At 46.0% G+C, this 26,370-nt stretch overlaps 1 protein-coding gene across 27 annotated transcripts in view; it reads left to right on the top strand.

Moving 5' to 3' along the window:
* LOC130274049 (ethanolaminephosphotransferase 1-like) overlaps positions 1-26,370 on the top strand; it is a 400,414-nt gene that overhangs the window by 239,483 nt on the left and 134,561 nt on the right. For 10 of the 27 annotated variants that reach the window (XM_056521873.1, XM_056521872.1, XM_056521850.1 and 7 more), the window contains 3 exons: positions 14,734-14,769; positions 18,344-18,519; positions 20,430-20,585. The exons of 1 other annotated variant lie outside the window; for it this stretch is intronic. In XM_056521873.1, the coding sequence (XP_056377848.1) occupies positions 20,529-20,585 (57 nt within the window). In that variant the 5' untranslated portion in view covers positions 14,734-14,769; positions 18,344-18,519; positions 20,430-20,528. Of the gene's footprint in view, positions 1-13,022; positions 13,043-14,733; positions 14,770-18,343; positions 18,520-20,426; positions 20,586-26,370 lie in introns of those variants that run through there. 16 more of the 27 variants (XM_056521870.1, XM_056521861.1, XM_056521864.1 and 13 more) reach the window with 6 other exon arrangements.

Genomic DNA, 26,370 nt, shown 5'->3' with positions numbered 1-26,370 from the left:
GTGCTCTCCAGACCTGACCCATCTAAACCCTTCCTATTGGAGGTAGATGCCTCCTCAGTGGGAGCTGGAGCGGTCCTTCTACAAAAAAATTCTTCCGGGCATGCTGTTACTTGTGGTTTTTTTTCTAGGACCTTCTCTCCGGCGGAGAGAAACTACTCCATCGGGGATCGAGAACTACTGGCCATTAAATTGGCACTTGAGGAATGGAGGCATCTGCTGGAGGGATCAAAATTTCCAGTTATCATTTACACCGATCACAAGAATCTCTCCTATCTCCAGTCTGCCCAACGGCTGAACCCTCGCCAGGCCAGGTGGTCGTTGTTCTTTGCCCGTTTTAACTTTGAAATTCATTTTCGCCCTGCCGATAAGAACATTAGGGCCGATGCTCTCTCTTGTTCCTTGGATGCCTCGGAAGTAGAGGTCTCTCCGCAACACATCATTCCGCCTGACTGTCTGATCTCCACTTCTCCAGCCTCCATCAGGCAAACTCCTCCAGGGAAGACCTTCGTTTCTCCACGCCAACGTCTCGGGATTCTCAAATGGGGTCACTCCTCCCACCTCGCAGGCCATGCGGGCATCAAAAAGTCCTTGCAACTCATCTCTTGTTTCTATTGGTGGCCGACTCTGGAGACGGATGTTGTTGATTTTGTGCGGGCCTGTACTGTCTGTGCCCGGGATAAGACTCCTCGCCAGAAGCCTGCTGGTCTCCTTCATCCTCTGCCTGTCCCCGAACAGCCTTGGTCTCTGATTGGTATGGACTTTATTACAGACCTACCCCCATCCCGTGGCAACACTGTTGTTTGGGTGGTCGTTGATCGATTTTCCAAGATGGCACATTTTATTCCTCTTCCTGGTCTTCCTTCAGCGCCTCAGTTGGCAAAACAATTTTTTGTACACATTTTTCGTCTTCACGGGTTGCCCACGCAGATCGTCTCGGATAGAGGCGTCCAATTCGTGTCTGAATTCTGGAGGGCTCTCTGTAAACAACTCAAGATTAAATTAAACTTCTCTTCTGCTTATCATCCTCAATCCAATGGGCAAGTAGAAAGAATTAACCAGGTCCTGGGTGACTATTTACGGCATTTTGTTTCCTCCCGCCAGGATGACTGGGCAGATCTTCTACCATGGGCCGAATTCTCATACAACTTCAGAGTCTCTGAATCTTCTGCTAAATCCCCATTTTTCGTGGTGTATGGCCGTCACCCTCTTCCCCCCCTCCCTACTCCCTTGCCCTCTGGTTTGCCCGCTGTGGATGAAGTGACTCGTGACCTTTCCACCATATGGAAAGAGACCCAAAATTCTCTTTTACAGGCTTCATCTCGCATGAAAAGGTTTGCCGATAAGAAAAGAAGAACTCCCCCCATTTTTGCTCCCGGAGACAAGGTATGGCTCTCCGCTAAATATGTCCGCTTTCGTGTCCCCAGTTACAAACTGGGACCACGCTATCTTGGTCCTTTCAAAGTCTTGTGCCAGATTAATCCTGTCTCTTACAAACTTCTTCTTCCTCCTTCTCTTCGTATTCCCAATGCCTTTCATGTCTCTCTCCTCAAACCACTCATCATCAACCGTTTCTCTCCCAAACTTGTTTCTCCCACTCCTGTTTCCGGTTCTTCTGACATCTTCTCCGTGAAGGAGATATTGGCCTCCAAGACGGTCAGAGGAAAAAGATTTTTCTTGGTAGATTGGGAGGGCTGTGGTCCAGAAGAGAGATCCTGGGAACCTGAGGACAACATCCTAGACAAAAGTCTGGTCCTCAGGTTCTCAGGCTCCAAGAAGAGGGGGAGACCCAAGGGGGGGGGGTACTGTTACGCCGAGCGCTCCGGGTCCCCGCTCCTCCCCGGAGCGCTCGCAACATCCTCGCAATTGCAGCGCCCCGGTCAGATCTGCTGACCGGGTGCGCTGCGATACCTCTCCCAGCCGGGATGCGATTCGCGATGCGAGTGGCGCCCGCTCGCGATGCGCACCCCGGCTCCCGTACCTGACTCGCTCTCCGTCGGTCCTGTCCCGGCGCGCGCGGCCCCGCTCCTTAGGGCGCGCGCGTGCCGGGTCTCTGCGATTTAAAGGGCCACTGCGCCACTGATTGGCGCAGTTGGCTTAATTAGTGTGTTCACCTGTGCACTCCCTATTTATACCTCACTTCCCCTGCACTCCCTCGCCGGATCTTGTTGCCATTGTGCCAGTGAAAGCGTTTCCTTGTGTGTTCCTAGCCTGTGTTCCAGACCTCCTGCCGTTGCCCCTGACTACGATCCTTGCTGCCTGCCCTGACCTTCTGCTACGTCGGACCTTGCTCTTGTCTACTCCCTTGTACCGCGCCTATCTTCAGCAGTCAGAGAGGTTGAGCCGTTGCTAGTGGATACGACCTGGTTGCTACCGCCGCTGCAAGACCATCCCGCTTTGCGGCGGGCTCTGGTGAATACCAGTAGCAACTTAGAACCGGTCCACTAGCACGGTCCACGCCAATCCCTCTCTGGCACAGAGGATCCACCTCCTGCCAGCCGAATCGTGACAATATATATATATATATAATCAACTGGCTCCAGAAAGTTAAACAGATTTGTAAATTACATCTATTAAAAAATCGCAATCCTTTCAGTACTTATGAGCTTCTGAAGTTAAGGTTGTTCTTTTCTGTCTAATTGCTCTCTGATGACACATGTCTCGGGAACCGCCCAGTTTAGAAGCAAATCTCCATAGCAAACCTCTTCTAAACTGGGCGGTTCTCGAGACACGTGTCATCAAAGAGCACTTAGACAGAAAAGAACAACCTTAACTTCAAAAGCTCATAAGTACTGAAAGGATTAAGATTTTCTAATAGAAGTCATTTACAAATCTGTTTAACTTTCTGGAGCCAGTTGATATATAAAAAAAAAAAGTTTTTTCCTGGATAACCCCTTTAACCCCTTCAGGACGGAGCCCATTTTGGCCTTAAGGACCGGAGCGTTTTTTGCACATCTGACCACTGTCACTTTAATCATTAATAACTCTGGAATGCTTTTAGTTATCATTCTGATTCCGAGATTGTTTTTTCGTGACATATTCTACTTTAACATAGTGGTAAATTTTTGTCGATACTTGCATCCTTTCTTGGTGAAAAATCCGTAAATTTGATGAAAAATTTGAAAATTTAGCATTTTTCTAACTTTGAAGCTTTCTGCTTGTAAGGAAAATGGATATTACGAATACATTTTTTTTTGGTTCACATATACAATATGTCTACTTTATGTTTGCATCATAAAATTGACGTGTTTTTACTTTTGGAAGACACCAGAGGGCTTCAACGGTCAGCAGCAATTTTCCGATTTTTCACAAAATTTTCAAACTCAGTATTTTTCAGGGACCAGTTCAGGTTTGAAGTGGATTTGAAGGGTCTTCATATTAGAAATACCCCATAAATGACCCCATTATAAAAACTACACCCCCCAAAGTATTCAAAATGACATTCAGTAAGTGTTTTAACCCTTTAGGTGTTTCACACGAATAGCAGCAAAGTGAAGGAGAAAATTCACAATCTTCATTTTTTACACTCACATGTTCTTGTAGACCCAATTTTAGAATTTTTACAAGGGGTAAAAGGACAAAATTTTTACTTGTATTTGTAGCCCAATTTCTCTCGAGTAAGCACATACCTCATATGTCTATGTAAAATGTTCGGCGGGCGCAGTAGAGGGCTCAGAAGGGAAGGAGCGACAAGGGGATTTTGGAGAGTACGTTTTTCTGAAATGGTTTTTGGGGGTCATGTTACCTTTAGGAAGCCCTTATGGTGCCAGAACAGCAAAAAAAACCCACATGGCATACCATTTTGGAAACTAGACCCCTCGGGGAATGTAACATGGGATAAAGTGAACCTTAATACCCCACAGGTGTTTCACGACTTTTGCAAATGTAAAAAAAAAATAATAATTTTACCTAAAATGCTTGTTTTCCCCAAAAAATTTTATTTTTAAAAAGGGTAATAGCAGAAAATACCCCTAAAAATTTGAAGCCCAATTTCTCCCGATTCAGAAAACACCCCATATGGGGGTGAAAAGTGCTCTGCTGGCGCACTACAGGTCTCAGAAGAGAAGGAGTCACATTTGGCTTTTTGAAAGCGAATTTTGCTCTGGGGGCATGCCGCATTTAGGAAGCCCCTATGGTGCCAGGATAGCAAAAAAAAACCACATGGCATACCATTTTGGAAACTAGACCCCTCGGGGAACGTAAAAAGGGTTAAGTGAACCTTTATACCCCACAGGTGTTTCACGACTTTTGCATATGTAAAAATTTTTTTTTTTTTTTTTACCTAAAATGCTTGTTTTCCCCAAAATTTTACATTTTTAAAAAGGGTAAAAGCAGAAAATACCCCCCAAAATTTGTAACACAATTTCTCCCGAGTACGGCGATACCCCATATGTGACCCTAAACTGTTGCCTTGAAATACGACAGGGCTCCAAAGTGAGAGTGCCATGCGCATTTGAGGCCTAAATTAGGGATTGCATAGGGGTGGACATAGGGGTATTCTACGCCAGTGATTCCCAAACAGGGTGCCTCCAGCTGTTGCAAAACTCCCAGCATGCCTGGACAGTCAACGGCTGTCCGACAATACTGGGAGTTGTTTTGCAACAGCTGGAGGCTCCGTTCTGGAAACAGTGGCGTACCAGACGTTTTTCATTTTTATTGGGGAGGGGAGGGGGGTTGTATAGGGGTATGTGTATATGTAGTGTTTTTTACTTTTTATTTTATTTTTTGTGGTAGTGTAGTGTAGTGTTTTTAGGGTACAGTCGCACGGGCGGGGGTTCACAGTAGTTTCTCGCTGGCAATTTGAGCTGCAGCAGAAAGTTTGCGGCAGCTCAAATTTGCAACCAGATACTTACTGTAATCCTCCGCCCATGTGAGTGTACCCTGTACGTTCACATTGGGGGGGACATCCAGCTGTTGCATAACTACAACTCCCAGCATGCCCGTTGGCTGTCGGTGACTGCTGAGAGTTGTAGTTTTGCAACAACTGTAGGCACACTGGTTATGTATCACTGAGTTTGTGACCTAACTCAGTGTTTCACAACCAGTGTGCCTCCAGCTGTTGCAAAACTACAACTCCCAGCATGTACGGTGCATGGTGTAAGGTGACTGCTGAGAGTTGTAGTTTGCAACAGCTGGAGGCACACCGGTCGTGAAACACTGAGTTAGGTAAAAAAAAACTCTTGAGTTTCACAACCAGTGTGCCTTCAGCTGTTGCAAAACTACAACTCTCAGCAGTCACCGACAGCCAACGGGCATGCTGGGAGTTGTAGTTATGCAACCAGCAGATGCACCACTACAACTCCCAGCATGCACTTTAGCTGTTTGTGCAAGCTGGGAGTTGTAGTTAGACAACAGCTGAAGGTACACTTTTCCATAGAAAGAATGTGCCTCCAGCTGTTGCAAAACCATAAGTCCCAGCATGCCCATAAGGGAATGCTGGGAGTTGTGGTGGTCTGCCTCCTTAGCTGTTGCTAAGCAACAGCAGGAGGCTGTAACTCACCTCCTGCTGTTGCTTCATCGCTGGACTGTCCCTCGCCGCCGCAGCTGCTCCTGGGGCCCCGATCCCAACAGGGGCGCCGGGGATCGGGGTCCCCAGCACCCGGGGTCGTCTTCCCGCACGCGCTCACGTCCTCCGGAAGAGGGGCGGAGCGGGTGCGGGAGTGACACCCGCAGCAGGCGCCCTGATTGGTCGGCCGGTAATCCGGCCGACGAATCAGGGCGATCGTGAGGTGGCACCAGTGCCACCTCACCCCTGCAGGCTCTGGCTGTTCGGGGCCGTCAGAGACGGCCCCGAACAGCCAGTAATTCCGGGTCACCGGAGACCCGATTGACCCGGAATCGCCGCAGATTGCTGGACTGAATTGTCCAGCGATCTGCGGCGATCGCCGACATGGGGGGGCATAATGACCCCCCTGGGCGATATGCCGGGATGCCTGCTGAACGATTTCAGCAGGCATCCGGCTCCGGTCCCCAACCGGCTAGCGGTGGGGGCCGGAATTCCCACGGGCGTATGGATACGCCCTCGGTCCTTAAGGACTCGGGATGCAGGGCGTATCCATACGCCCTATGTCCTGAAGAGGTTAATGCACTAGCCCAGTAGTTCCCTATAAAGATTAGGGAGTGCTCAATATGCGCGAATATGCGCATATGCACATTGATTTTCGCATATGCGCATATATTTGTGCAAATGCGCATAAAAAAGCGAATATTACGAATATGTGAATTTCGCGATTATGTGATGAATATTCGTCCATATATTCGCGAAATATCGCGAATTCGAATATGGCCTATGCCGCTCATCACTACTCGCAATCTGTCCTGGAGTTACCGTATTTATCGGCGTATAACACGCACTTTTTAGGCTAAAATTTTTAGCCTAAAGTCTGTGTGCGTGTTATACGCCGATACCCCCCCAGGAAAGGCAGGGGGAGAGAGGCCGTCGCTGCCCGCTTCTCTCCCCCTGCCTTTCCTCGGGTCTAGAGCGCTGCTGTCGGCCCTTCTCACCCCCTGGTTATCGGCGCCGCTGCCCGTTCTGTCCCCCTGACTATCGGTGCCGGCGCCGATAGCCAGGGGGAGAGAAGCGGCGCCGACAGCCAGGGGGAGAGAAGGGGCAGCGGCACCCATTGCCGGCGCCGCTGCCCCGTTGCCTCCCCCCATCCCCGGTGGCATAATTACCTGAGTCCGGTCCGCGCTGCTCCAGGCCTCCGTCGTGCGTCCCCGGCGTCATTGCTATTAGTGTTGAGCGGCACAGGCCATATTCGAATTCGCGAATATTCGCGAATATATGGACGAATATTCGTCATATTCGCGAATATTCGCATATTCGTAATAGCCTCGTTTTATTTCCGCATATGCGAATATTTCACGCATGCAAAAATTAACATATGCGAAAATTTGTATATACAAAAATTAACATATGCGAACATTCGCATATGCGAAAATTAGCATATGCAAACTTTCGCATATGCGAAAATTCGCGCGCCAGTCTCACACAGTAGTATTAGAGCCTTCTTACACCACACAAGCTGGAAGCAGAGAGGGATGATCACTGTGATGTGTACTGTGAAAAAAAAAAATCGGAATATTCGTAATTACGAATATATAGCGCTATATTCGCGAATATTCGCGAATTCGCGAATATGCGATATTCGCGAATAAAATTCGAATTGCGAATATTCGCGAGCAACACTAATTGCTATGCGCTGAACGGCGCGGCGCATGACGTCAGAGCGCCGCGCCGTGCATAGCAACAACGCTGGGGACGCACGACGGAGGCCTGGAGCAGCGCGGACCGGACTCAGGTAATTATGCCACCGGGGATGGGGGGAGGCAACGGGGCAGCGGCGCCGGCAATGGGTGCCGCTGCCCCTTCTCTCCCCCCTGGCTGTCGGCGCCGCTTCTCTCCCCCTGGCTAGCGGCGCCGGCACCGATAGTCAGGGGGACAGAACGGGCAGCGGCGCCGATAACCAGGGGGTGAAAAGGGCCGACAGCAGCGCTCTAGACCCCAGGAAAGGCAGGGGGAGAGAAGCGGGCAGCGACGGCCTCTCTCCCCCTGCCTTTCCTGGGGGTATATCGGGGTATACACGCGCACACACGCACCCTCATTTTATCATGGATATTTGGGTAAAAAACTTTTTTTACCCAAATATCCTTGGTAAAATGAGGGTGCGTGTTATAGGCCGGTGCGTGGTATACCCCGATAAATACGGTATTCCGGGTGGGGACCAAATCTAAGATGGCGACGTCGCGTTCCACCTCGCCTGCAGGCCTATCTGATGGTGATGATGCGCAGGAGATCTTTCACTGGCGGCAATGTTCCGCAATATAAAATCTCTTTTAAACGGCTCTGGCTAAAGCGGTCTCGGACTTTACCTCACAGATACAAGCGTGTCTCTGATACAGAGGCCAAAATAAAGGAGCTGGCTCATGCGGCAGAAGAAGATAGACGTGATATAGACATCCATGCCACACTGCTAAGTACTCTGGAGCTTAAATTGGAGGACGTGGAAAATCGGTCCCGCAGGGCGAATCTGCAAGTCCGAGGCCTACCTGAATCTGACACTGACCTCACTAAAACGGTCTCTGCTATATTATTTGAACTTGCTCCACAGCTTTAACTGGAGCTGCCGCGATTTGATCGCATTCACCGTGCCTTAGCAGTACCCCAGAATCCTGAGTTTCTATGAGATGTTATCTTGAAATTGCATTACCCAGTGGTTCGTGACACTTTACTGGCGGCTGCCAGAAATTTACCGGGGGTCCCGTCCTCGGTCCATCTCTGATCTGGCTCCTTCTACCCTAACCCTTCCTTATACATTTTTCCTGCTCCTCTAATTCACCGTTTCTCCTACCTTCCCTTTCCCTGTGCCTTTTCTACACTCATCGTCATTTTCTCCCTGACTTCATCCTTTTCCCCCCTTATTTTTGCTCTCTGCCTATTTTGCTGCAGCTCTTGTCTTTTTCTTTTCTCTACTGTCTCCCCCATTTAATTATTTTTCCAGTCTTCTCTTTATTTCTTTTCCTCTATCTTTTCCTTCTCCTATTTTCGTTCCTATTCTTTTGCACTATTACTGGTGGGTTGTAGCCCACTACTCATGGGCTGGACGCGGAGCAGAACACGGTGTCCCAATATCCCTACGCAAGGGTATGGAAGTATGATGGCTCACTTTGTTGAGTGTGCTATCTTTCCTGTATTCTGGTTTGTCTTTGTTATGTTTTTTGTTATTTTATTCATTTTTGCTATGTCAATCATTCTCATTTCAGTACTGTACTGATGTTAAGCTGCTTGCCCCTCAGGGGACACTCTCTCTGCATATAGATATTTTTATATTGATGGCTGCTTTTACCCCTTTGCCAAGATATTAGAGATTTTATATCACTACCATGTGTAGGATCATCTCTCATAATGTCAGGGGGTTTAACTTTCCTGGCAAACGGGAAAAGGCATTTCGTGACTATTTACGGCACCACCCTGATATATTATACATACAAGAATCCCATATTACCCCAGGGAGTCATCCTACCAATTTTCATAGGTCCTATACTAGATTTTATATGTCTTCCTTTGTCACTAAAAGTCAAGGTGTACTTATATTGTTACATAACTCCTTCCAGTTCAATGTGACTATGACTCATGTCGATCCAGAGGGGAGGTATTTGATTATATTGGGTGATTACTATGAAAAACGTCTATGTATAGTGAATTCTTATGCACCAACTGATTTTCATAATCCATTTTTTGCCTCTGTGTTAAAAATTAGGACCCCTTTCCTATGATACACTACTTTGGGCTGGAGATTTCAACATTGTAGATAATGGCAAATTGGATTGCTCCAATACTGTACTGTTTTGCAGGACAGGGGCCCAGCATCGCTTGATACATGCACTGTTTGCTGAAAATCATTTGGCTGATGTCTGGAGGGAACATAACGGTATCTCTTGTGAATTTTCTTATTACTCTTCAGTGCATCATCATTATACGAGAATTAATTGGGTCCTGACCAATACGCTGGCATTGCCACATTTATTGTATGCTCGCATTTGATTTTGGTCCACGTACTATTTTAACTTTTAAATTGCGCCTTAATGAATAGCTATTGATCATGCCTAGAGTTAAAACGCAACTGGAAGGAGACCTAATGACTTATTTTGCCTCTAATAGCGACCCTGCAATGCACCCACAATGGGTGTGGCTAGCACATAAGGCATATATCCGTGGTCGTTTGATCTCCCTAACTACAGGTATAAAACGGGATAGAACAGCGGTACAACGAGCCCTGGAAGCTAAATTAGCTAGACTTACTTTTGCCCATCAACAGTCACCTTCACTCTATTTGTTTAAATCTTTAAGTGACGCCAGGGCCCAGCTGGATGCACTTCTCTCTACACAGGTGGAAAAGGCTCTCTGCTGGACGGGAGCAACTTATTATAAGTTTGCCAATAAGCCGGACCGGGGGCACTGTGTCCAGCTCTGTGTCCTGGCCTTCATACTTCCCATCCTTACTGTATATATGACACCTTTCATATTTTTTATTCCACCCTCTATACCCCTCCTTCTAACTCCCCAAACAGCGAGAGTATCTTACATGATTTTCTTTCAAATATAATATTATGTAATCAGTGAGGGCAACATATAACCCTGTCCAAAACCCAACAGACTACAAAATATATCCAGACAAATTAGTAATAATAGAAGGGGTGTAGCTAAAAATTAACACATTTTAATTAGTCACTTAAAAGCCACAAGATAGAAGAATAGTGGATACCAAAAAGTAGAAGGATAAAGATAAAATCATGCTGCCTTCATATATACAGCTGCAAAACTTTACTCTAAGAGCTATTGTTATAGTCACATTAGTCATGTCATTTACATATATTCCCAACTCGTTTCTGTCCACATGCTATTTTAGTATGCACGGGGACGTCCTCAGGGGAACCTTACCAAATGTAGTTCAAGAGATGGTTATAAAGACATGCATTTAGTTAAAAGTACTATGCATTTCTGATTAAGTGTTAGCCTATTGGCTATCAGTGGCTGTCATCCACGCAGACATTCCAGTATACAGATCAGAAGTCAAGTGATTGATGGCGTTGGATGTCCAAAATGCAGCACCGGTTAGTAGAAAAAAATTGCGTCCTGCAGTGGCAGGGAGCCGGGAAAGTAGCCCCGAGTTCAGATGCGGCTCGTGGTGAAGCCAGGACTTCGTGTCAATATAGCCAAATCGGAGGTTTTATATTCCAATGTCCCTACCTCTATGCAACACCTTATTGCATTACATTTTGGTTTCAAAGATTCTAGCAGGGGCCTCCCCTATTTGGGAGTTAAACTGACTCATACCTTACCTCTCCTTTACCAAGCTAACTACCCACCTCTATACCAGTCCATTAAGTCGAATTTACGTAAGTGGGGTTTGCCACATATCTCTTGGCTAGGCAGGGTGAATGTGATTAAGAGGGAGATTTTACCTTGTCTCTTGTATCTCTTTTGCACACTGCCTATCCCCATCCCCTTAGGGGACCTTCGCATTCTCCAATGTGATTTTTTTACATAAATTTGGTTGGGGAAACGCCCTAGAATAAGTAGAACTCTGATGCATTATCATAGAAGAGTGGCTGGTCTCTCTGTTCCCCATTTTATCCGATACTATTATGCAGCTAGAATAGCGCGTTGGCTTTGGTTCAAGTTCCCAAGAATGCACCACACTGGGTAAACCTAAAATCTTCTCTCTTATCTCCCTATTCCTATTCTGCTTTACTTTGGTCTTCTTGCTCAGTCTCTGCTGCCTTCTTCTGCATGGATTGTACTACATGCTCTCTCCCTGCTTTAAACTTTCTCTCCAATTGCCCATTTCTCCTCTTCTTCCCTTCCTTGCCAACCCCCTGTTTGCTCCTGGACTTCAACCTGCTGCATTTCATTGGTGGGTGGAGGCTAAACTGACCCGTTTATCTGACTTTTTAATTCAAAAACATTTGATATCCCTAGATTTACTAATTACTAGATTTGCTATCCCACCGCATGAGTGCTATAGGGCTCTCCAAATTATGTCTTTCTTCTCATCCCTTGGGCCTAAACCCCTTGAGGTTAGTCCGACTCCTTTTCAAGCTTATTTGCTTTAAACCCCTACAACTCCCGAGTCTCATTTCCCCCCTTTATGCACAAATTAACTCCCTCTCTCCCAAAGATAGGAAACTTAAATTCATGGTTGACTGGAAGACTGACCTCCATTCTGAACTCTCTCTTCCACAATGGCATGCTTGTTGTGATTCCATTAGTAGGGGTAGCTGGCAAGTGTCATTGGCAGAAACGTCTCTTAAAGTGTTGCATAGAACATATATGGTTCCTGCAAGACTGCATACCATTTATCCATCAGTTTCGCCTCTTTGCTTTAGAGAATTTGGTTCTAGGGGTACGATGAATCATATGTGGTGGAGTTGCCCAGTGCTGTATCTTTATGGCAACAATTATTGACAGTACTGACTGATATCTTATCGTGTTCGGTTCCTACTACTCCTTTGTTTTGCCTTCTGGGTCATAGACCTAGCCGAATGCCATATCACATATTTCGACTGGTGCAACACATCTTACTAGCTACTTGCATTTATATTGCCTCCCAATGGAAACAGACTACCCTGGCCCTACCCCAGTCCTTGCCCAAATTAATACTATTATGCTTAATGAAAAACTATCCGCTATCCAAGAAGACTCGGTAGAGAGGTTTACTGCAATCTGGGATCCATGGATTTCTTCCTCTTAATGCCCCCCTGTGTCTCACTGTTTATCCCTTTATTAGTGTAGGAGAGAGTGTCACCATTATATGTATGCTTCTTTAATATTATTGTTAGCAGCTTATATGTGATCATCATATCACTACGAGATGACATTGTACTTCATACTTCCCCTTGCCGACGATTGCAGACTGACTGATGCAATTTGTTGCTTCTTTGTTGCCCTGAGGGGCTTTTGTAACAATTTTTATTATGATGTGTTATTGCATTGTCCTGGTATATTTTTCATTCTCAATAAAGCGTCTTGGTTTGATTGTTATAATGTTTTTCTGAGCTTTAAAAAGCTGTGTATATACCTTTTCCCTTGCTAACATTTTGTGAGCTCCCGGCAGGAGAAAGTGGGCGTTCCCCAGCGGGAGCAACATCACTGAAGCCTGCGAGAGCTGTGCCTCGCTGTGTCTCGCACCCACTTCCTGAGTTTGGTCTCCTGCCAAACTAACTGTTTGACTTGAGTCAAGGAACAGAACAGAGCAACCTAGTTGCCATTTTTTCAATCACATTAAAAACATATAAAGGTTGAGAATTTTAACAGCAAGTAAATAGCAAAGTGTCTTATAATTACATAAGGAACTATATATTGAAAGATTAGTTTGGTGACAGGTGCTTTTTAAATATAATTTTCTGATACCAGAATACTCCTATAAGGCAACAAGGCTAACCACCATATTTCTAATATTAACCAGCTACAGATTGGTTAAATTGAAGGAGCATAAGAAAAGACACCGGATATGCAGATGTACATAAAACTGTTACATTTATGGTAAGGACGTGTTAGCTGTGCATTCTGAAATAACAGTACTTCAGTTCTGACCTTCAGGGCTGAAGTCCATAGGTTAAGTAAGCTTTTAAACAATGATTCTTAAAGGGCCATTATGCTGAAGAAAAAAATATTTCCTAAATCATTCATAATATTTGCAGCTTTTTTTTATTTTAATTTTATTTTTTATAATATTATATTTAATAATATTTACCTCCATTTAAAGAAAAAAAAAAACAAACAACAACGGGTTAAAGGACCTTAACATGTATAGCTTGGAAGAAAGAAGAGAAAGAGGGGATATGATAGAGACTTTTACATACATAAAGGAAATCAACACGGTAAAGGAGGAGAGGATATTTAACCCCTTAAGGACCGGGGTTTTTTCCGTTTTTGCACTTTCGTTTTTTGCTCCTTGCCTTTAAAAAATCATAACTCTTTAAATTTTGCACCTAAAAATCCATATGATTGCTTATTTTTTTTGGGTAAAAATGACACCTTATCTTTATTCTGTAGGTTCATACAATTAAAATGATACCCTTTTAGGTTTGATTTTGTCGTACTTCTGGAAAAATCATAACTTCATGCAGGAAAATTAATACGTTTAAAATTGTCATCTTCTGACCCCTATAACTTTTTTTTTTCTACGTATGGGGCGGTATGAGGGCTTATTTTTTGCGCCGTGATCTGAAGTTTTTAACGGCACCATTTTTGCATTGATAGGACTTACTGATCGCTTTTTATTCATTTGTTCATGATAAAAAAAGTGACCAAAAATGCACAATTTTGGACTTTGGAATTTTTTCGTGCATACGCCATTAACCGTGCGGTTTAATTAACGATATATTTTTATAATTCGGACATTTATAATACCATATATGTTTATTTTTATTAACACTGTGTTTTTTTTGTTTATGGGAAAAGGGGGGTGATTCAAACTTTTAATAGGGGAGGGGTTAAATGATCTTTATTCACTTTTTTTTCCACTTTTTTTTTGCAGTGTTATAGCTCCCATAGGGACTGCAGACACTGATCTTTTACATTGATCACTGGTTTCTCATAGAAAACCAGTAATCGAGGATACTGCCGCTTGACTGCTCATGCCTGGATCTCAGGCACTGAGCAGTCATTCGGCGATCGGACAGCGAGGAGGCAGGTAGGGACCCTCCGGCTGTCCTGTAAGCTGTTCAGGATGCCGCGGCTATCCCGAACAGCCCACTGAGCTAACCGGCACTTTTTACTTTTACTTTTAGCCGCGTGGCTCAGCTTTGAGCGTGGGCTAAAGGGTTAATAGCGCACCGCACCGTGATCAATGCCGCGCGCTATTAGTGGCGGGTCCCGGCTTCACTATGACGCCGGGCCCGCCGTGATATGATGCGGGGTCACCGTGGGACCCTGCGTTATATCACGGGAGCGGGACCAAGGACGTACTCATACGTCCTTGGTCCTTAAGGGGTTAAAAGAAGAAAAACTACCACAAGAGGACATAGTTTTAAATTAGAGGGGCAAAGGTTTAAAAGTAATATCAGGAGCTCTATGACTAAGGCCCAGTACGGTGGAAACGCGTCAGAGAGGGGGAGATGACGACTTCACCACATGGACTTGCACCTTGTTTGGTTTTCTATGGATTTTAATAAGAAGAAATAAATGGATGTTTTACCAGTGCTGTGAATTTCTAATTTCTATGCTGTTAGGTGGTGACGGAGGACTACTACACGTGCACGGAGAAGGTGAGCGCTACCCATTTACCCTTTTTTTTGCATAATATCAGGAAGTATTACTTTACTGAGAGAGTAGTGGATGCATGGAATAGCCTTCCTTCAGAAGTGGTCACTGCAGATACAGTGAAGGAGTTTAAACATGCATGGAATAGGCATAAGGCTATCCTTCATATAAGATAGGGCCAGAGACTATTGATAGGATTCAGATTATTGGGCAGACTAGATGGGCCAAATGGTTCTTATCTGCCGACACATTCTATGTTTCTATATTACTGTCTCAAGAAAAAGGGACCAAACACAGTTCAGTTAAATTGTACTAGAAAAATGAAAGCTGAATTCCGGTTATTAGGGGCAAGTGTTACGCCTAGCGCTCCGGGTCCCCGCTCCTCCCCGGAGCGCTCACGGCGCCTTTCTCCCTGCAGCTCCCCGGTCAGCGCTGACCGGGAGCGCTGCCCTGTCATGGCCGTTGGGGATGCGATTCGCACAGCGGGACGCGCCCGCTCGCGAATCGCATCCCAGGTCACTTACCCGTTCCCGTCTCCTGCGGTCATGTGCTGGCGCGCGCGGCTCCGCTCTCTAGGGCGCGCGCGCGCCAGCTCCCTGAGACTTAAAGGGCCAGTGCACCAATGATTGGTGCCTGGCCCAATTAGCTTAATTGGTTCCCATCTGTTTCCTGGCTATATCTAGTCTCCTCCCTTGCACTTCCTTGCCGGATCTTGTTGCCCTAGAGCCTAGTGAAAGCGTTTTTGTGTGTTTATACCCTGTGTACCAGAACTTTGCTATCTCCCCTGACTACGAACCTTGCCGCCTGCCCCCGACCTTCTGCTACGTCCGACTTTGCTTCTGCCTACTCCCTTGTACCTCGCCTATCTTCAGCAGCCAGAGAGGTGAGCCGTTGCTAGTGGATACGACCTGGTCACTACCGCCGCAGCAAGACCATCCCGCTTTGCGGCGGGCTCTGGTGAAAACCTGTAGTGTCTTAGAACCGGTCCACTAGCACGGTCCTCGCTATCCCTCTCTGGCACAGAGGATCCACCACCTGCCAGCCGGCATCGTGACAGTAGATCCGGCCATGGATCCCGCTGAAGTTCCTCTGCCTGTTGTCGCCGACCTCCCCACACTGGTCGCCCAGCAAGCCCGACAGATTGCCCAACAAGATCACCAGCTGTCGTACTTGACCACCATGACTCAGCAACTCCAGTCGCAGCTACAGCAGATTCAGTCTCAGCTACAGCAGCAGCAACCATCTCCTCCGCCAGCTCCTGCACCTCTTCCGCAGCGAGTGGCCACTCCTAGCCTCCGCCTGTCTTTGCCGGACAAATTTAATGGGGACTCTAAGTTTTGCCGTGGCTTTCTTTCCCAATGTTCCCTGCATCTGGAGATGATGTCGGATCAGTTTCCTACTGAAAGGTCTAAGGTGGCTTTCGTAGTCAGCCTTCTGTCTGGAAAAGCCCTGTCATGGGCCACACCGCTCTGGGACCGTGATGACCCCGTCACTGCCTCTGTACACTCCTTCTTCTCGGAAATTCGAAGTGTCTTTGAGGAACCTGCCCGAGCCTCTTCTGCTGAGACTGCCCTGCTGAACCTGGTCCAGGGTAATTCCTCCGTTGGCGAGTACGCCATACAATTCCGTACTCTTGCTTCTGAACTTTCCTGGAATAATGAGGCTCTCTGCGCGACCTTTAAAAAAGGCCTATCCAGCAACATTAAAGATGTTCTGGCCGCACGAGAGACTCCTGCTAGCCTGCATGAACTCATTCATCTAGCCACTCGCATTGACATGCGTTTTTCTGAGAGGCATCAAGAGCTCCGCCAGGAAAAAGACTTAGATCTCTGGCCACCTCTCCCACAGTCTCCACTGCAATCTGCGCCTAGGCCTCCCGCCGAGGAGGCCATGCAAGTGGATCGGTCTCGCCTGACCCTGGAAGAGAGGAATCGCCGTAAGGAAGAGAATCTTTGTTTGTACTGTGCCAGTACTGAACATTTTCTGGTGGATTGCCCAATCCGTCCTCCACGTCTGGGAAACGCACGCTCACACTCAGCTCTCGTGGGTGTGGCGTCTCTTGATGCCAAGTCGGCTTCTCCACGTCTCACGGTACCTGTTCGGATTTCCACTTCAGCCAGCTCTCCCCTCTCAGCCGTGGCCTGTCTGGACTCTGGAGCTTCTGGGAATTTTATTCGGGAGTCCTTTGTGAATAAATTCCATATTCCGGTGACCCGTCTTGTCAAGCCACTCCGCATCTCCGCGGTCAACGGAGCCAGGTTGGACTGTACCATACGTTTCCGCACGGAGCCCCTTCTTATGAGCATCGGATCTCATCACGAGAGGATTGAACTTTTGGTCCTCCCCAATTGCACCTCGGAAATTCTCCTTGGACTTCCCTGGCTTCAACTTCATTCCCCAACCCTGGATTGGTCCACTGGGGAGATCAAGAGTTGGGGGTCCTCTTGTGCCAAGAACTGTCTAAAACCGGTTCCCAGTAACCCTTGCCGTAACTCTGTGGTTCCTCCTGTATCCGGTCCCCCTAAGGTCATTAAGGACTCTGCCTGCCACAGGAAATGCCCCTCCCCCCCTCCCAGGCAAGCTTCTGTGTCCCCTCATGGCCCTCGTCCTGGTGTCACACTGCCCCGTGCCAGGTCTCGCCCTCTGCCCTCTCTCCCCATTCCTACTCCTGCGGTTCTGCCTGCCGTTGAGGAATCCCTCCTTCCTTTCCCGGTGTCCTCATCCCAGGGGAGGCAGTTACCCGATAAAGAGAAGGGGAGACCTAAGGGGGGGGGTACTGTTACGCCTAGCGCTCCGGGTCCCCGCTCCTCCCCGGAGCGCTCACGGCGCCTTTCTCCCTGCAGCTCCCCGGTCAGCGCTGACCGGGAGCGCTGCCCTGTCATGGCCGTTGGGGATGCGATTCGCACAGCGGGACGCGCCCGCTCGCGAATCGCATCCCAGGTCACTTACCCGTTCCCGTCTCCTGCGGTCATGTGCTGGCGCGCGCGGCTCCGCTCTCTAGGGCGCGCGCGCGCCAGCTCCCTGAGACTTAAAGGGCCAGTGCACCAATGATTGGTGCCTGGCCCAATTAGCTTAATTGGTTCCCATCTGTTTCCTGGCTATATCTAGTCTCCTCCCTTGCACTTCCTTGCCGGATCTTGTTGCCCTAGAGCCTAGTGAAAGCGTTTTTGTGTGTTTATACCCTGTGTACCAGAACTTTGCTATCTCCCCTGACTACGAACCTTGCCGCCTGCCCCCGACCTTCTGCTACGTCCGACTTTGCTTCTGCCTACTCCCTTGTACCTCGCCTATCTTCAGCAGCCAGAGAGGTGAGCCGTTGCTAGTGGATACGACCTGGTCACTACCGCCGCAGCAAGACCATCCCGCTTTGCGGCGGGCTCTGGTGAAAACCTGTAGTGTCTTAGAACCGGTCCACTAGCACGGTCCTCGCTATCCCTCTCTGGCACAGAGGATCCACCACCTGCCAGCCGGCATCGTGACAGCAAGAATGATGGAGTAAGTAAACCTTGCGTAAAGAGCCATTGTTCAGTCTGCCCTATACAGCCCCCACATTAATGGTTTAATGATTTATCTTCCAAGGTTTGGACTGCATCCACATTCTCCTGTGCAGTAGTGGAACAGTAAAGCTGGGGGTGCTCCAAATATTAGGCAGTATAGAAGATGACAATGCTGGCGGGCCCAATAACTGTAATGGATTGAGTCTAATGAAGTCTAAGGCTGGGGCTGCATGGCGATAGTGTTTGCTCTCACCTAAGGTAAATAAAGGAGGTCACTCTGCGACCAAAAATTCATGATGATCGATCGTGGCCAGTTGGTGGTCACAACGCCACCCCATTTACTTACCTAAGATGCAACAGAGTGCAATCCACACAGTACAATATGATGCTTTATGGACGAATGGCCAATGTTGTCGCCAAAATTGCTGTGTAACCCAAGCCTTATAGTTACTATGTATAGTCCATTTCCCAAAAATATACAGTTTCTTTGCCTATGGAGAAAAATTTATGAAAAAATGCTATATCTTGAATAAATCTCCACTGGCCCCAAAAACAAATATAAAATGCTGAAAATCCTATTCACTGTATATGTTCACATTTTATTATAGCTTTTTAACTGGTTTATCTAAATGCTGGCTGTGAAACCATCCTAACAAATAATATACAGTGATAATATATTATATATAGTTAAACCTCTTTGAGAAGACCATCACAACTTGCATTAAAAAGTTGGTCTTCTATTCTCAAAGAAAATAGTCATAGTGCAAAATGTATGATGGCTTAAAAATCCACAAAATCAGGTCTTGATAAGGAGTTGGTTTTCTCAAAGAGGTGGGTTTTTTTTTTAGAAAGGTTTCACTGCATACATAAAGGGGTACTCCGGTGGAAAACTTTTTTTTTAAATCAACTGGTGCCAGAAAGTTAAACAGATTTGTAAATTACTTCTATTAAAAAATCTTAATCCTTCCTGTACTTATTAACTGCTGAATACTACAGTGGAAATTCTTTTCTTTTTGAAACACAGAACTGTCTGCTGACATCACGTGCACAGTCCATTTTATGAACTGTCCAGAACTGCATATGTTTGCTATCAGGATTTCCTTTTACCCTGGACAGTTCCTAAAATGGACAGAGATGTCAGCAGAGAGCACTGTGCTCACGATGTCAGCAGACAGCGCTGTGTTTCAAACGGAAAAAAAGAGTTTGTCTTGTCCTGCCCTGGTATATAAATGTTATAAAGGGGGTCCCTCTATGAGCTAGAGCAAATTTTTCCTAGATATCTAATGCCTTATCATGATAACCTGTGATGTCCCAGTACGGGATGATGTGACCCCGTACTGTCCTTCTGCCCTGTCAGGTCCCTGCATGTCCCCAGGGCTCCCCTGCAGCATGTCCCCATTATGTACATAGGTTGTGTATAAATGATGAACTGTTACTTCAATGTTTATATTACTGCAAGTCCCAGCAAGCCTGCAAGGTCCCCCTTTGTCACTGGTCACCTCCCTGGGATATTTGGCTGTACTGCAAAGACTATATCACCTGTCTTGCCTCAGTAAAGCTGCGTTATCCTTAATCTGTCGTTGGTGTCTTCATTGCCCCTGCGTAACCCAGGATCAGCCTTATTACCAGGATCAGCCTTATTACCTTCGGGTGGTTAAGGCTAAACCACGCCCTGGCGTCACGACAAGAAGGGGTTAATACCATCTGCCCCTTGGGCCATAACATCTCCCTCATCTACCCTGCACCTCACACCCAACACCACATATATGTTAAAGAATATATCCACCTAAAACAAAACAATCCCTAGTAAATATCACTCTATACAATATTGCAGTGGTCTTCAACCTGCGGACCTCCAGATGTTGCAAAACTACAACTCCCAGCATGCCTGGACAGCCAACGGCTGACCGGGCATGCTGGGAGTTGTAGTTTTGCAACATCTGGAGGTCCGCAGGTTGAAGACCACTTCAATATTGTATACAGCTCTTTTCTTCTGTTTGCTTCATCCCTCTGTTTTCCAAATATGACAACTTGTCACCTATAAAGTAAAGTGATACGTTTCCTTTTTACATACCTGCCTTCCTGGTTAGTGACATCAAGACCATGTTCTCTGCAGATAAGATACCAGGACATAGAAACACACCTAGCTAGTTGTTCTTTCTCAGCAGGCTGCTTAACTACAGGACGTGTATTCTGCTGGAGAACTATTACAGACCAGATACTGTGGGAAAGAAATGAGCTGACTTGTAGCTTGGTACACAAGCATCATGTTTAGATACCAGTATATCACTTCAGATCAACTCACTGGTTTTGACAAGTACAAGGTAAAAAAAAACTTTTTAATTCATGAATAAGTAATAGTGCCATTCAGGATCATGTTGTATTCACTCTATTTGCTAAGAATGACTATAATTCTTGTGTAATCTTACATATGCAGAGTTTAGGCTATGTAACTGCTAATTCTTTTTTTATATTGTACCTGTTTTTTGTGTGGTTGTTTCCTTTGAATGGGTATTCTGCCCCAAAAAAAGATTTGCAGCTGCTAAAGGGATAACATAAAGAAAATACTATTCTCACATTCTAAATACCCAAGTTGTCCCACACCACTCTGATTACATTACTGAAACTGTGATGTGCTACATTAACACATAACAGTTTCAGGCTAGGTTTCCAAGCAGGTTTTTTCTGGCGTTTTATTAATTTTTTTGTAAACTTGCTACTGCAGTTTTTGAGCCAAAGTCAGAAGTGGATCCAGCAGGAAAAGTAGAAGTACTTCTTTTTTTTATTTCCATTCCTTTTAAAGGCAAACAAGCATTAGATTTTACCATATATAGTGCATGAAAATGCATTACATATGGTAAAATTTTCATCCTCCCCATCCCCGGGATGTTCCTGCCCCCAAGGATGGTGAGAATATGGAGTTTGTAAGTCTCCCCTGCCACCCCCCCCCCCCCCCATAAGTAGTCCCCTGGCGGGGAGCTATACTTATTATACCTAGTCCTGACGGCTGTGCTGTAATTACGCCCTTTGCACATGATTGCCAGCCCGTGTTATCACTCTGCTCCATCCGCTTAAGGACCAGAGCAGTGATATTAGCTGTCAATCACACAGAAAGGGTTAGATTACCGTGCAGCTGACAGGACTAGGTAAGTATAGCTCCCCATCCATGGGACTACTTACGGGGGTGGCAGCGGAGACTTACAAACTTCATATCGTCACCTTTCCTGGGGGCAGGAATGTCCCCCAGGGATGGTTAAGATGAAGATTTTACCATCTATAACGCGTTGCCACGCATTATATATGATGAAATCGAATGCTTGGTTCCCTTTAAATACACTTCTGGCTTTGGCTCTAAAACTACAGTGGCATTATTAAAAAACAAAAGAAAACGCCAGAAAAAACATGTGCGGAAACCTAGCTTTAGTCTATGACTGGCCACAACGACAATGTCAGTATGTGACGATGCAGCTCAAGATTGGCTGCACCATCACATGAACATGACATGATGTACGTTACATCATTACATTGCAGCGACAGTTTTAGAGGTGTACTCAATTATAATGTAATTCCTAGGAAACTTTTATATATTTATTTATTTATTTATTTTTATAAGTATGAGATTTCAGTTATGCAAACCCCATTGACAGGTTGCAGAAAAAAATATGTGCTGATTTTTTGGTGAGCAAATGTTGAAATCTTCAGCCAAATCCACAATAAAACCAGTGTCCATGGGGGAGATTTATCAAATCATGTGCAAAGGAAAAGTTTCCCAGCTGCCCATAGCAACCAATCCGATTGCTTATTTCATTTTGCAGAGGCCTTGTTAAAAATGAAAGAAGTGAGCTGATTGGTTGCTATGGGCAACTGGGCAACTTTTTCTCTGGACACGTTTTGATAAATCTCTCCCTATAACCATAGGTTGCTCTGCATTTTCAATATTTCTATAAGCATATCAATAAAGAGACACTGCCCACAAAGAAACTTTACAGACCAGATGCTAAATAATAGAAACAAAAAAATTCTTAGGATTTTCTCTGAATAATCTTTTTTGGAACAAAGGTGTTTTATACTCTTTAGGTTGAACTCACACATAGCATATAGGTGCTTTTTTCATTCCATTTTTTTTTTTACCAATAACCTAAGCTCAAAGTGTGGTTCAGAGGTTAGTTGTTGGTCTATAGGAACTTGTGGTGAGTGATGTTTTTCTTTTCCCGAAAACATGACATTCTCAAAATATGTTGTTTCTATAGCATTTTTGCTCTATAGGCTATGCTAGTGTTTTGATCTGCTTTTTTTGAGCTGTAAATTACACAAAAACCGCTTATGGTTTATGGATCATCAGTTTCTAGATTTACAGTTTATTGCTCCAAAAAATAGCTTTTTTTAATGTTGAATTTGGGAAACAGTCCTGGTTTTGCAAAATTAAGTATTAAAAACTGCTATTCAAATACTCATAGGGGGAGATTTATCAAGGGATTTAGAGCAGTTTTTTTTGCTTACAAAAGTTGCCCAAAAAGTCGCCCATGCGGCTAAACATTTTTTTTGTGCTACTTTTGGCTGTAAGCAAAAAGCTACAAAAGAGCCTATGAAAGTAAATTTCAGTTTTCCCTTTACAGTGGTCAGGGATTTATCAAGTGCAAAAGTCGCACAAAAAGTCGCAACCGCCTCCAAAGCACAGTAAATGTAAGCCAGTCCAGACCTGGCTTACAAAACTTGCTTTGGAGATAGGAAATAACAGCTGTACAAAGGAGCCCAGGCTGGGATCACTGTGAAGCTGCCTGGGCTCCATCTTATTCCATCCCTGCTACTCACCCTACACTGTGTCACCAGTCAGCTTCACCTTGCCGTACTGTACATCTCTCACCCCGGCGCTAGCTGTTACAGAATTACAACTCCCAGCATGTCCTTTCATTCGACGAGTTATGACTGGGGGGAGATGAGCTGGGGGGTGGGTCACCAGATGAGCTGGGGGGGAGGAGATGAGGAGATGAGCGACCGGGCGGGATGAGCTGGGGGGGGGGGGGGGGGGAACCTTATGCATTTTTTTTCCCAAAAATAAAATAATGAAAAAAAAAACTGCATAGAGTGGGCAAAGATGATTGTTACTGGCCCTCCCCAGCCTAAATAATGCTAGGCTGTTACCATCTAGACCAAGGAGCACAATTTTTGATGCTCTGGGCCTGTTGGTACCGGCTCTTCCCAGTACCCCTGTGGTGGTGGTGGGTACTGGGGTAATAATTGGGGGTTAGCTCTAGCTCTTTATGTGGCTAACGCTAATCCCCGGCTTAGTAATGGACTCAGTCTATTAGACAGCTTCCACTACTAAGCCTGTAAAGTAAATAAAATAAAAAAACACAACACGTTTAAAAAACTTTTATTCCCCCCCAAAAAAACACTCCCCCATAAGCCCATAAGCCCTTGTTAAAGAGGCACTGTCATTATGAAAAACTTTTTATATTTTGTAGTACTACTAAGAGGACTTTTTTAAATATTCATTTATTTTAAAAAATTTCAATTTTGCTAAAAAATCTAAAATGAAAACAGCCACCACTAGTGGTCATCTATCTTTATGCAGACAGGCTTCTCTGTATTTTGCAGCATACTGGATACCGGACATAAAGTGTGTTGGTATCCAGTATAGGAGATCACCACTGCAGCCTTCAGCTGTTCCTAAACTACAACTCCCATGATGGGAGTTGTAGTTTAGCAACAGCTGGGGGTACAATCTTTGTAAAACTCTGTTAGAGCTGTGTATTCTCCAGCTGTGTGCCTCCAGCTCTTGCAAAACTACAGACAAAGGATGTGTGGGCATGCTGGGAGTTGTAGTTTTGCAACAACTGAAGACAACACTGCTCTAACACAGTGCTTTACAAACTCTGCAACTCCAGCTGTTTCAAAACTACAACTCCCAACATGCTTGTACAGCCAAAGCTTTCTATGACTCCTGAATGACAATTAAGCTGAATGACACACATAGTGACAGCCATGTTGATTAACATCCAGCTTTACTAGGAACAGATAGAAAATGTATGCATAAAAACTACTGTGCAGTGATTTGCAGACTGCCCAGAGAGGAAAGGGTTACAGGGTGCAATGATCCACAGTGAGGGAAAGAGACGGAAAAGCCCCCTCCAGAAGGCAAGAACACAAAGCAAGTGAGCAACATATAAATGCTATTTGTTAGGGATATACAGGCCCTAGACACATAAAAATGATATGTACATGATCGGGATTAGGTACTGAGTAACATATCACTTTTTTTTTTGCACTATGACAGGTACACTTAAAACATTTTATTTAGGGATGTCCCGATACCAATACTAGTATCGGTATCGGGGCCGATACTCGGCATTTGCATGGTAAAGGGGACTTGTTTAATGTCCCCGATACCATGTCCGATACCTGCTGCTTTGCGGCCGCTGTCCCTTTCTCCGCTGTCCCGTTCTCCCGATTGCATCATGGCGTTCCATGGAGGAGCATGTGACATACACGTCACTCCTCCTCCCCTGTGCCCAGCATAACGCTACGGAGGAAGCAGAGTGACGTGTATGTCACATGCTCCTCCATAGGACGCAATGATGCGATCGGGAGAACGGGACAGCGGAGCGGCAACACACGAGGACAGCCGAAGGTGAGCTGTCTATAAGGGGGGGTCTGCTGTCTAAAAGGGGGGGGGTCTGCTGTCTATAAGGGAGGAGGCTGCTGTCTGTAAAGGGGGGGGGCTTCTGTCTATAAGGGGGGGCTGCTGTCTATAAGGGGCTGGCCTGTTGTCTATAAGGGGGGCTGCTCCCTACAAGGGGGGACCCTGCTCCCTGTCTACAAGGAAGGGGCCCACTGTCTACAAGGGGGGAGCCTGCTGTCTGTAAGGGGGACAAGAGGGAGCACTGTCTACAAGGGGGGGCTGTTGTCTAGAAGTGGGACACGGGGGGTGCTGTCTAAAAGGGGGACAAGAGGGGGTGCTGTCTACAAGGGTGGGCCCTGTCTACAATGGGGGGCTGCGGTCTACAAGGGTGGGGCTGCGGTCTGCATGGGGGCTGCTACTAATGTCTGCAGCTATCTATACTACCTACAAGGGGATACTACCTACTATTAAAGGCAATCTTACAGCAGAGTCACCTGCACTGACTTCAATTTATATGTAGATAGTGCAGATGACCCGGTTTCTACCGCTGATCACCATGGGAATGTCAGTGCAATCGCTCCAGAGACATCGGTCTCGCCCCCAATGCAAATTCCCTGTTCTGCCCAATGGAGAAGAGAGAAATCTTTGCTCATACTACAGCAGCTGCCTCCATTGCACACAACAAGGAACCCACATATCAGCACGGTAAGCAGCGCCAGAAAAAGAGACACCCTGGTGTCAGATTCCCTTTAAAATAAAAGTACTCGTACTTGGTATCGGCGACTACTAGAATTAAAGTATCGGTACTCGTACTCGGTCTTAAAAAAAATGGTATCGGGACAGCCCTAATTTTATTAATATTAAACAAAAATAAAAACGCAGGTTATCGTAGTCCACCAAATCTGAAGAAGTCCACAGCATACATGGATTTTAAATGAGAAGAAAAAAAAATATGGGTTAGCACATTTAAGGGGGAAAATGTGGTTAAAAAAAAAAAAAAGAAATAAACACACACACATATATATATATGTATATCGCACATTTCTTTCACAGCTGCGACTTGAGGTGGGGTTACAGAGTGGTGTTCTGATAAAGTCATTTAATGGTTTTTGCTTATTTGTGCTAAACAAATGGAATTCAGAAGTGATTTATTGTTTTTTGCTTATGTGAGCCAATGTCACAGCCAGCGCTGCGGTCTTCACCTCTGGACCGGAGCGACCGCTGCCTCTGTTCTCTGCTCCGGGGCCTTGGCGTCTTCCGGTCAGACGTACTGACCGGGAGCGCGGGTCTCTCAGTGGCACCTGTTCGACTTACCTGCTCCCTGCGCGATGCTCTGCTCTCCTGGATCCCAGCGCGCGCGGCCCTGCACTCTAGGGCGCGCACCGGCTTCAGTAAATTTAAAGGGCCAGCTACCGATAATTGGTGCGCTGGTTCCTCACCTCCCACTGGCCCTTCCCAATAAAAGGCACCTGCCCCTTCCTGCCATT

Source organism: Hyla sarda, chromosome 5, assembly GCF_029499605.1.
Source record: "Hyla sarda isolate aHylSar1 chromosome 5, aHylSar1.hap1, whole genome shotgun sequence".
Lineage (NCBI taxonomy): Eukaryota > Metazoa > Chordata > Amphibia > Anura > Hylidae > Hyla > Hyla sarda.
The sequence above is the reverse complement of the archived record's forward strand: the minus strand, read 5'-3'. Positions and strand labels throughout refer to the sequence as shown.